This window comes from Budorcas taxicolor, chromosome 17 (assembly GCF_023091745.1).
Source record: "Budorcas taxicolor isolate Tak-1 chromosome 17, Takin1.1, whole genome shotgun sequence".
Lineage (NCBI taxonomy): Eukaryota > Metazoa > Chordata > Mammalia > Artiodactyla > Bovidae > Budorcas > Budorcas taxicolor.
In genome coordinates this window covers 71,234,873-71,245,511 of record NC_068926.1, presented here as the reverse complement: position 1 = coordinate 71,245,511, position 10,639 = coordinate 71,234,873, and the positions used below count along the sequence as shown (strand labels likewise).

The 10,639-nt window shown below is 65.4% G+C and overlaps 1 protein-coding gene across 2 annotated transcripts; it reads left to right on the top strand.

The window, feature by feature from the left end:
• Positions 1 to 7,280: 7,280 nt before the first annotated feature.
• On the top strand, positions 7,281 to 9,377 carry DERL3 (derlin 3). Of its 2 annotated transcripts, none has more exons than XM_052654772.1 (7): positions 7,281 to 7,404; positions 7,548 to 7,613; positions 7,705 to 7,778; positions 7,905 to 7,998; positions 8,399 to 8,594; positions 8,996 to 9,086; positions 9,190 to 9,377. In XM_052654772.1, exons 1-7 carry the CDS (start codon positions 7,312 to 7,314, stop codon positions 9,269 to 9,271), a joined length of 696 nt encoding a protein of 231 aa, XP_052510732.1. In that variant the 5' UTR covers positions 7,281 to 7,311; the 3' UTR covers positions 9,272 to 9,377. The 2 variants fall into 2 exon arrangements, with proteins under 2 accessions (XP_052510732.1, XP_052510733.1); XM_052654773.1 differs by having other exon boundaries at positions 7,312 to 7,404; positions 7,551 to 7,613.
• The last annotated feature ends 1,262 nt before the right edge of the window (positions 9,378 to 10,639 follow it).

Below are 10,639 nucleotides of genomic sequence, written 5' to 3'. Positions count from 1 at the left end.
TCGCACCCTGTGCCCCGCAGTCGTGCTGGGAGTCCGGGCTGGGCTGCCAGATCTCCAGCGCGGCGCAGCGGACCCTGCGCGATGGGGCGGCCAAACCACGCCCGAGTGGGGGGAGCGTGGACAGCCGCCTCCCCCGCGGGCCTTCCCGCGTGGAGTCCCACCCAGTCTCGGTTTCCCGGGTGGGAAGGCGGAGAAGGCAGCGGGGGAGAAGGGGCGGCCTGCCCACGGCCTCCGTGCTCAGGACCTCCGCGCCCGCGGCCAGCGTGCGTGGTGGCGCCCCTTCCCAGCCCTGGGAGCCAGGCCCCGCGCTCGCTTCTACACGCCAGAGCCTCTTATTCTGCAGATCGGGAAACAGACCCAGACCGGCGGGGAGGGCGGAGGCCGGTGAGGCCCGCGCCCAGCATCCAACCGGAGGCGGGAGCAGCAACGGCTCGCACCGCAGGCGATCGATACCGCAAAGCCGCCTGGAGGGCTCCACCGGGTCCGCGCCCCCAAAAGCCTCTGGCTACTCCTAGCCCCGCAGAGGCGGCGGGCCGCCTTGTTGACCAGAGCCCGCCCCAGATGAGGCCTCCATCACTACCTGGGCTCGAGGCCCTCCGCAGAGATGCAGCCTCCAGACCCGCGGGTGACCCGTCCAGCCCGCCCCAGGCGCCAGCTCCCAGGGATCTGCCCGCGCCGCGGAGACCCGCTCCGCCTGCGAGGGGCCGATAAAGCCCGAGGGGCCGACAAAGCCCGCGCTGCCGGCGTCGGCGCTGCGCGTCCTTCCGCGGCTCCGCGGCGGAGACAAAGCGGCTTGAGTTGGTGCCCCGCCAGGCGCGGGGCCCTCCAGCAGAGCTGCCTCCGCGGCTCCTGGCCGAGTCTGCGCATCCCCGGTTCCGCGATCCCCGGGTGATTTCGCTTTCTCTGTCCTGCGCACCCAGCCCGCGCCCGGCCGGGCCGGTAAGCCAGGGTCTTGGTGGGGCTTGGGAGGTCTGCTACCAGCCCACCCTGCCTCTGCCTCGCTGCGTGCCTTCCCTCGCTGATCCATGAGGTCATGGGACAGGAGTCTGGGCAGAGGCCTAAGGCCTGGAGCCAGGGCCCAGGCTGGACCCCAGAGGCCCTGGTCTGTCCTTCAGCCAGTCAGCTGGGTGCCCATCTTCAGGTGGAGTGGCGGCTGGGCCCCTACTGCCCCTGACCACCGGTGGGCCGAACGCCTTTGACCTGACTGCCCCGTCTCTGACCTCAGTGTCCTTCTTGGTCAACGGTGCCTTCCAGAAAGGGCTCAGGAGCTGTTCCGGGCTGCTCCAAGGCCCCTCCTCCTTGTGGCCTTCCCACTTGGGCTGGCATCTCTACTCCACACCAGGAGCCTCCAGATTGGGCACTGGGCGGAGCTCAGAGGCCAGCTGACCTTGGTCACCAGGCTGCCAAGGTGGGCAGTGAGCCATCATGAAGCTCAGCAGGCCGGCAACAGGCCTGGTTGCGGTGGATCCCAACCGAGCCCCTGCAATCCCAGCACTTACTTCCTGCCTCCCAGCCTCCGGCTGCTCACCTGTGAAATGGGGACATCATAATAACCGACCTGTCCCCTGCACAGGCGCTGCGTCCTCAGGCCCCACTTGTATCTACTGACTGCCTGCACCCAGCATCCTGAAGACAGGTACCCCACCCTCTCTTTATCTCCAGACACACCTGGCCCACCTGTGGACCTGGCCGAGTGTGGAGCGCACGGCCCCGGGGGCAGACTCTACCCCAAGACCCAGCTCTGTCCTCCTCCCCCTCCCTCTCCCCTCCCATCCGATCTGGCATCCACTCCAGTTCTGGGACACATTTCCAACTTAACAATCCAGAAGAAAGAAAGAAAGAAAGGAAAACCTCAAGCAACCACCGGGTGAGCAACCCTCCTGGCCACCCTTTGATATTCGAGGAGTGGGGCTGACTGCGATTTTGGACCGGAGATTTAAAGCCATCTTAATTAGAAGGAAAGAATGTCCCTGTGGTTGGCTGTTCTAAAAATACAGCTGTGCCCACATCTGGAGGCGAAGGGTCGGGATGGCGGTTAGAGTGTCTGTAGCGCTGACACCCGCATTCCTTGCAGGGGGAGGCCCCTCCCAGCAGGGCCTGTGGAGCTGGGGAGAGGGGAGAACACCAAAGCAGCCAGTCCCCTGTGGCCGGGCCGCCTGGGCAGGTCTGGGACGGAGCTGAACAGGGAGCCCACCCCTTCCTGGGCACATCCTCCCCCTTCCCCGTGCCTTCCCCACACCCCAGCCTGTTTCCCCGGGGGCCTGGTTAACTGGGGCTCCTCTCTCACCAGCACCTGCTTGACCTGGGCGTGGCTTCTGACCAGGGAGGGGATTTTCTCCGGCTGTGATATGAAGTGCTATTTATTACCTTTAACGAACTTGTCGCTTGTTTTATTTATCCGTACTAAGCAAACGAGGTACTTTCATACCTAATCTTAGATCTGTAATTTTGCCTTTTTTTTTTTTTTTTTAAAGAGGCCCTGATACCTCACACAAGTGAAGGGCAGGTGAGGCTGGGAGAAGGTCTTGAGTAAACTGGCGGCAGGGCCTGCGGCGGTGTCTCCAGGGGACCTGAGGGCACGGGGTTCCTGTTCCCGCACCCGGCCTGGGGCTCCCTCTCCCGGGTGTGGGAGCAGGGCTGTCGGGGGGGACAAGCCAGGACAGAGGTGTGGCGCCCCCGGGCCTCTCCCAGCCTCTCTGGGTGCTGAGTCACTGGTTCTGGGCAAAGGGTCCAGAACGGTGGCCCTGGCCTTCCAGGTCACTGCCAGACCACAGGCCGGAACTGTCTGAGGTCCTGGCTGGCCGGCAACGGCTAAGGAAGGCCATGGGACAGCGTGGTCTTAGGTTTCATGTGGACCAGATCCCACACACAGCCCAGTGGGCAGGGGTGGGGGGCAGACCCATGCGGGGACACACGTGTCTCCAGGAACTCACATCCCCAGCCCTGCCACTTGGCTGACTTGGCCAAGCAGATAACCTTCTTCCAAAAGATGGCCCCGGGCGGAGGAGGAGAGCCCCTGCCAGCTGCTCTGGGCGCCAGCTGGAGGCAGCGGTCACGGTGGTGAGCGGGAGCGCGGGGCACCTGCCGAGGGTCCTGACAGCTGGGCACTGAGGGTCAGGCTGGCCCGGCAGCTGGGGAGGGACCGCTTCATCCAGCCAACCGAGGGCCGGGCGGGGAGCCCCAGGCCCCACTGCTCAGCCAGGGAGCAGGCTGGGCGCAGAGCTGCTTGTCAGGACTCCGTGACCGGAGCCCAGAGGCGGCAGGTGGCTCAGTCTCTGAACTGGGCCTGGCCCTACCCAGCTCAGCTCCCTCACCGGGCCGGGCGCTTACTGAGGTCTGTGCCTCCTGCCTCTTGGATCCTTCCACCCTCTGTGTCTAGTGCCTGTGACTGCAGGCTGTGGCCATCTTCTCTGACCTGCGGCTTCCTCCAAAGAGCCAGCCGCCATCTGACCTCACCCCACTGAGGCTCCTTGCTGCCTGCAGAATGGAGAGCACAGCCTGCAGGGCCCGGCGGGCCAGCCTCTCAGCACGTGCAGCCCCCTCCCCACCCCCACCTTTGTTCCTCCGGCTGCCTCAGGACCTTTGCACGAGCTCTCTGTCCTCCTCCTCCACCCTGACAGCCCCCCTGCCTTCCCCAGCCCACTCAGAGACCCTCAAACTCCTGGAAGGTCGAGTCTGCTACCAGGCTCGGAAGGCCAGGCCCCGGTCACCCCCTCTGCTGGGCAGCCCTGACGCAGCCCACCTGGACTGTGTGTCCGTTTTACCCTCCTGCCACAAGCAGCTGCTACCCAGTGAGTTCCGGAATCAGTGCTAAAAATATCCCGTGACCCAGACAGGAAGGGCCGCCCGGGACCCAGCTGCTCCTCGGGGCGCGGGCTGGAGCTGCGGTGAGGCCCACCCACAGCAGTGGGGGTTGGGGGAAGTCCTCGTGAGGGCGCCCCGTCATTCACAGGAAGACTCCACGCCCCCAGCACTCACCGTGTCTCTGCTTCGGGCCTGTGCTGCGTTCGGAATAAACTAACATTTAAAAATTGAGTGCACGGGGCCCTAAGAGAAGGCAGGTGAGCTCTGGTCCCTTCAGGGAGGCTTCCTGGAGTGGGGGGCATTTCCAGCACCCTCCCTCTCTCTCTTTTAACGGAACACTGAGGATGGTAGGGAAGGAAGTGAGTGAACGAAGGAGTCAGATCTGGGAGGCAGATCTGGGCTGTCCCAGGAGAGGAACGCTGACTCGGGTGGGGGGAGGGCTGGAGGGTTCCCTGTGAGGGGGGGGGTGGGCAGGGACGGTCCCCGGGTTCGGGGTTGTTGCTGGGGGCTCGCGAGGGTCTCTCCTGGTGTGGGAGCCCTGAGAGGAAGGCGGGCACTGTGGGCAGGCAGAGGGTGCTGTCCTGCCTGTAGGATGGGAGGAAGGGGGGTCTCCAGACCTGGGCACCCTGGGCTCCTTGCTCTGCAGCAGGCAGGAGCCCCGGGCCAGCAAGGGAACACAGGCCTCTCCCCAACAGTCCTCAGCCCAGGAGCGAGGAGGTGGCCCTGCTGCCCAGGACAGACAGACCGGGTAGAAGCCGCCAGCATCCAGCACGCCACCTTCCCGGGTCAGCCTGGCTCCCGGGGATGTGTGGAGCCTGGGGCTGCTTTCTGTAATGAACCGTCTGGAGGCGCCGAGGGTGGGAGCCGCGGATCCAGTGCCTCCAGAGCAGCCTGTCCTGGGTCTGCTGCTCGGCGGGAAAGCCCGGACACGTGGCAATGGCCCGCCCCAGGCCCTGCTCTGCCTCCTATGGAGCCCGAGGGTCCCCACCTGGGGACCCCCGGGCTCTCCAGGAGAGGACCCTCCAGGCAGGACGGAAGGTCTGCAGTAGAACCTGCGCTGTCCCCGGCACGTCCTGCCCCCTACCCGGGGCTCCCAGCCTCCCAGGAGTGTGCTTCCTCAGCCGCAAACCAGGCTCCTGCCTGATCGGCCCCGTCGAAGGGGAGAGACAGGCCCTCTATCCCATGACGGCCCCTCCATTAGCCCCGCCTGACCCCTGCAGATGGCCAGCCAGCGCCTGCTGCTGACAGCCGGCAGGCCAGAATGCCTCCCCTTCCCCATGCACACAGGAAGCCTGACCCCTCTCACCGGCTCCTTCAAGCCTGGTGGGCGCCTGCTGGGGTGTCTGAGGCCCTGGATCCCTGGCCTGCAGCCATACTTCCAGCTGGGTGAGCTCTGCTCCCCCAAGTTCACCTCCAGCCTGACCTAGGTCTGCTCGGCTGGGAAACGGAGGCTGCCTGAGCGGGGGTTTCTCAGCCTGCTCCCACTGCCCAGCCTCCCAATCGCCTTGATCCGACTCCTGCTGTATCGGATTGAACTCTCCTCATGCCTGAACCAAATGCACACCCCCCCCCCCCCGCCCCCGCTTCATCCGCGGGCCTCTTCCTCCCCCTCCCTTCCCAAGTGGACCTCCAAGAGCACTCCCCAGGGACTCCTCTTAGCCCTCCCGTGATCCATCAGAGATAACCGTCTTGGCTGGTCGTCTCCATTCTTGTCTCCTTGAGGGGACTCAGGGCCCAGCCCAGGGCTTCCCTCACCTGCCACACTGGAGTCTGAGGTTGAGCTCCTGTTTAGTAAAAGTCTGGACACTTCCTCTCCCTTGTGGCCACTGTTACCCAGGGCCCTTGGCGAGGCTGCGCATCTCAGAGACTTCCCAGGTCACGTGCCCCAGGGCCTCCCACCGCCTGGCCCCTGCAGCCCTGTCCTGTCTCTGCAGCAGCCTCCCTGGTTGTCCACCTTCTCTCTCTAACTCGTGAGGGTCGAGCTGGCTGGGCCTGCCCTCGCGCCTTGGGCATCTCATGCGGGCCCAAGGCTAAAAAGGCCATTGGTCTACTGAAGACTGGTACCCACACTTGAGCCGCCTGCCTGGCCTCTCTGCCACGTGGATTTTTCCACGCGGATGTCACATAGATCCCCTAGACTCAGTGAGGCCAGAACAGGATGCTCCATCCGCCTGCCCTCTCCGTAAGCGTTCTCCAGCTCAGGAAAGACCATTGCCTTCCATCTCCCCTGTGGCTCAGTCCCTCAAGTCACTCTTGACTCTCTTACAGCTCCATCTAGTCTGCTTGCAAAACCCACATCCCGTCCCTCCTGGTCCTCCAGGTTCTGCCCTGCCCGAGCCACCAGCATCCCTGGCATCCTCCGCCTGCCCCCGGATTCCTCTGGCCTTCTGCTGTCCTCACAGCAGCCACAGGCATCTTTTTAAAGTGACAATCAAGCATCACTTCTTCACAGAGCCTTCCCAGATCATCCCATCTGGCAGGGGGCCCGCTACCCAACCCTCCAGCCTCCACTTGACTCTTATCACCATCACTGTCCTGCAAACACTAGTTCTCATCTTAGCAGAAGCCCCTGACCCCGCGGTCTCCTTGGCTACACCAGGAGTGATAGCATCTTTTGTTGGCCACCGTGTCTCCAGGCATCCAGAACACTGCCTGGCACACAGTCCATGCTCAATAAACTAGGGACTGTATTCATTAGAAGGAATACACGGAGTTTCTCTTTTCCACCCAAGTAACGAGTCTCTCTCCAGCCCGTCCACTTGCGCCAGCCGGTCTCCGCACCTTCTCGTCCCACCAGTGCTGCAGGTCCCCACTCTGCCCCTCGCCTGGCGGCCCTCGTTGGGGCTTCCCAAAGGAACCGGCAGTTTCAGCGGGGCCTGGGCTTGCAGGGAGATTTGGACACAGCCGCCGAGCGTCTCCCTTCCTGCTCTGGTTCTCAGAGAGGACAGCCTGGGACCCCAGCCAGCCCAGGTAGGGTGGCTGAGCAGGGCGGTCCAACTCCAGGCTCCGCCCCGCCCATGCCCCACCCACGCTGCGTGGGTGGAGGCCAGGAAGCGGTGGGACGGCGGGTGGTGGGCCGGGCGGGAGGCTGCGAGGCCGCACCCCTCAGTCTCACGGGGGCGGGGGGCCCCTTCTAACAAGTGCTCGTAGCCTCAGCCTCGCCCGCAGGGTGGGCCAAGGTGTCCCCGCTACCGGCAGCCCCTAAGTCCCCTAAGGGCTCAGTTCCTCATTGGCCACACCTCCCGCGCCACCGCCGAGGGCACCACAACACGCGCCACGTGCTCCATCGTGGGGCCTGCTCATTGGCCCCGGGTTACGCCCCGCCCACGCCCCGTCCCGCCCCCGTCCCTCCGCTATCTCTTCCTATTGGCTATCTGCCCCAGGGCCCCGCCCTCCAGCCGCGGGCGCGCTCCACCGCAGGTGCGGATTGGCTGAAGGCGGATGGGCGGGGCTTGGAGGCGGGTTAAGAGAGCGTGGCAGGCCGACCACGATGCCTGGGAAGCGTCCATGGCGTGGCAAGGGCTGGCGACCGAATTCCTGCAGGTGCCGGCGGTGACGCGGACGTACACCGCGGCCTGCGTCCTCACCACCGCCGCCGTGGTGAGCCGGGAGCCGCGGTGGGGGAGCGCCGCCGTGGTAACCGCCCCCGGGGGTTGCCAAGGTTACGATTGGACCCCCCCCCCCCCCGCTCCCCCAGGGTGGGTGGGTCGGGGGGCAGTTTCTAAGATCTCCTGGTTCCGCAGCAGCTGGAACTCCTCAGTCCTTTCCAGCTCTACTTCAACCCGCACCTCGTGTTCCGGAAGTTCCAGGTGAGGCCGCCCCGCCCCTTGCACTTGCTGGCCCAACCCCTCCCGCCCAGAGCTGGCCTGACCGCCCCCCACCCCGCCGCACCCCACGCAGGTTTGGAGGCTCATCACCAACTTCCTCTTCTTCGGGCCCCTGGGATTCAGCTTCTTCTTCAACATGCTCTTCGTGTATCCTGCGCCGTGGTGGAGGCGGGAGCGGGCGGGGGGGCGCGGTGCGGGGGACCGGGCGGGAGGCGGCGGGCCTGGGGAAGCTGCGCCCTTCCAAGGGGCACGCTTCCTATACCAAAGCCGCAGGTTCCGCTACTCCCGCATGCTGGAGGAGGGCTCCTTCCGCGGCCGCACGGCCGACTTCGTCTTCATGTTTCTCTTCGGGGGCGTCCTGATGACTGTATCCTTCCTGGGCTCGGGGACCTGTGGGTCCGGGCCTGTGCTGGCCCTGGGGCCTTGCTTGAGCGCCGGCCCAGAGGGAGAGTTGCGCCCCCGAGCTGAGGGTGTTTTTGAGCGTACATCACGTGCTCAGCTGCAGGTGCCCCTGTCGAACTCCAGGGCTACACCCAAAGTACCACAGGGCAGGGTGCCCAGGGGCTGACTCCTGAATGCAGGTAGCCAGGAGGATCTAGGGCTGGGCCCGGGAGCTGGGGTCAGGTGGAGAGGCAGGGCGGATCAGGTGGCCCCTGGAGGCCACGGTTTGGTCTTAGAGTGGGAAGTGAAACCAACTAGCTTGATTTCAGGGGTTTAGGAAGTCAGAGGGGCCCTGGGCAGGGCACAAGACCTTGACTCTGGCCCAGCTACTGGGGCTCCTGGGCAGCCTCTTCTTCCTGGGCCAGGCCCTCACAGCCATGCTGGTGTACGTGTGGAGCCGCCGCAGTCCTGGGGTGAGGGTCAACTTCTTCGGCCTCCTCACCTTCCAAGCGCCGTTCCTGCCTTGGGCGCTCATGGGCTTCTCAATGCTGCTGGGCAACTCCATCCTGGTGGACCTGCTGGGTGAGCCTGCTGTCCAGGGAGCCCGCCCCAAATTGGGTGTGCTGGGCCAGAGCCCTGGTCCTCTCCCTGTCCCCCACCGCTCTTCCCCACTCCTGGCACCCCCATTCCTCCAGCCCCTCCAGCAAGCCAGCCTATCAGGTTTACTTCTTCGAGCCTGACCCATTCGCTGGCACTTGTGTGGGGCCCGACCCCGTGGGGATGGGTGGCTCAGGGCGCCTGCTTCACGGCTCTAGTTCCTCTGATGTCCTCAGGCCTGACCTCCTCCCAGGTTCTGCCCACTTCTGGGCCAAGCCTGGCCCCACGCTGGGCTGGCCGGCCGTGCAGGGCATCGGACACCCATGCTCTGGGGGCTTCAGGGCTGTGATGGGTGGCCTCACTCAGCACTGGTGGCTCTCCTATAGGGATCGCAGTGGGCCATGTCTACTACTTCCTGGAGGACGTCTTCCCCAACCAGCCTGGAGGCAAGAGGCTGCTGCTGACCCCCAGCTTCCTGTGAGTGCTGACAGCCTTCCCCACCCCCCTCCCCAGATGGCTCTCCACCCCATGGGGGGGGGTACCCTGCCAGCTGCAGCTCAGCGTGGGCCCCTCCTCACAGGAAACTGCTACTGGATGCCCCGGCGGAGGACCCCAATTACCTGCCCCTCCCCGAGGAGCAGCCAGGACCCCTGCAGCGGTGAGGACGACCTCACCCAGAGCCGGGTCCCCTACCCCCAACCCTGGCCTGCGACGCAGCTGCCTGTCCTGGAGGCCGGGCCCGGGCCCAGGGCCCCCGCCCTGAATAAACAAGTGACCTGCAGCCTGTTCCCCACAGCACTGGCTTTCCTGCCACGGCCGGCCTCTCCACGCAGGGCACATGCTGCTGGCCGAGAGACAGGGCCATCAAGCCTGACCTGCTCTCCGGCCCAGCACAGGCAGCACAGCCGGAGGCCCAGGGCGGGCCCAGAACCTGCCCGGTTGCCAGCAGAGCTCTGAGCACAGAGGGCAGCCCTGCCAGGGTTCTCATCCCTGCCCTGCCTGCGCTGTACGCCAGCTCCCACTGACGGGGCTCAGACCTCAGGGGCAGGGCTGGGACTGGGATGCTGGGTTTTGCTGAGCTTTGGCTGTGGGGGTCCTCCGTTGACGCCTCCCTAGGTCCTCCTGTCCCAAACTAGCAACCCCCAAGGGGACCTCTGCCTCATTTCCCAGCCAGGCCACTGAAGGACGGGCCAGGTGCAGAAGAGGGCCAGGCCCTTTCTGTGATTCCAAAGCCTCAAGTGTCACGTTTGCAGAGTCCAGTGGCTGAGGCAAAGGCCTCTGGGAAGCTCCGCCCCTGCCGCTTACAGCTGAGGCCCGCGTGAGCCTCACCTGGCCCCCAGCTCACGGGCATCAGAGGACCAGTCCACATAGTGGTTTACTCCTGGGTCGGCACCAGCAGCCGCCGGCTGTCACTTTCACAGAGGATAAAAGGACTTGCTGTGGAGTCGGACCTTAATGTTGTCGTGAAACCTCTGGCCCAGCAGCGGGCCCGGCAGTGGGTAGGCAGGTGAAGGCCCCGCCCCGGGCCTCTCCCAGGCAGGTGCCGCCTGGCCAGCAGGGGAGGCAGGCAGTGTCATCCCCCACCGGCTCTGGGGCTCAGGCCACCTCCTGCTATGGCTGGAACATCCCCCCTAGTGGGGGAGCCCAGTGTCCGCGAGGCCAGCTGGGCCTGGAGCCTTTCTCTCTGAAGCCCTGCTGTCCCCTTGCCCTGTATGGAGGGCAGAGGCTGGAGCACGTGTTCCTAGGATGTGCTCACGAGACCCCCAAGCCCAGGGGCGAGGCCCATCGCAGCCCACCCCGCAGCTGGAAACCCTCGGAGCTCCGCCCCTCCCACTGTGAGGCCCCCGCCGTGTTGGTGCCAGCAACGGAAGGTCCAGGGCCTGGGCCCACAGGCTTAACGCGACTGGGCCTGGGTCACCTGCGGGGCCTGGTCCCGGGAGGAGGAAGCCCCCAGGTGCCACTCTCCTGGGTGCCATTTCCAGGTTGCGTGGGGACCCGTCCACGTCACAGAAGATGCAGGGTCACGTGGT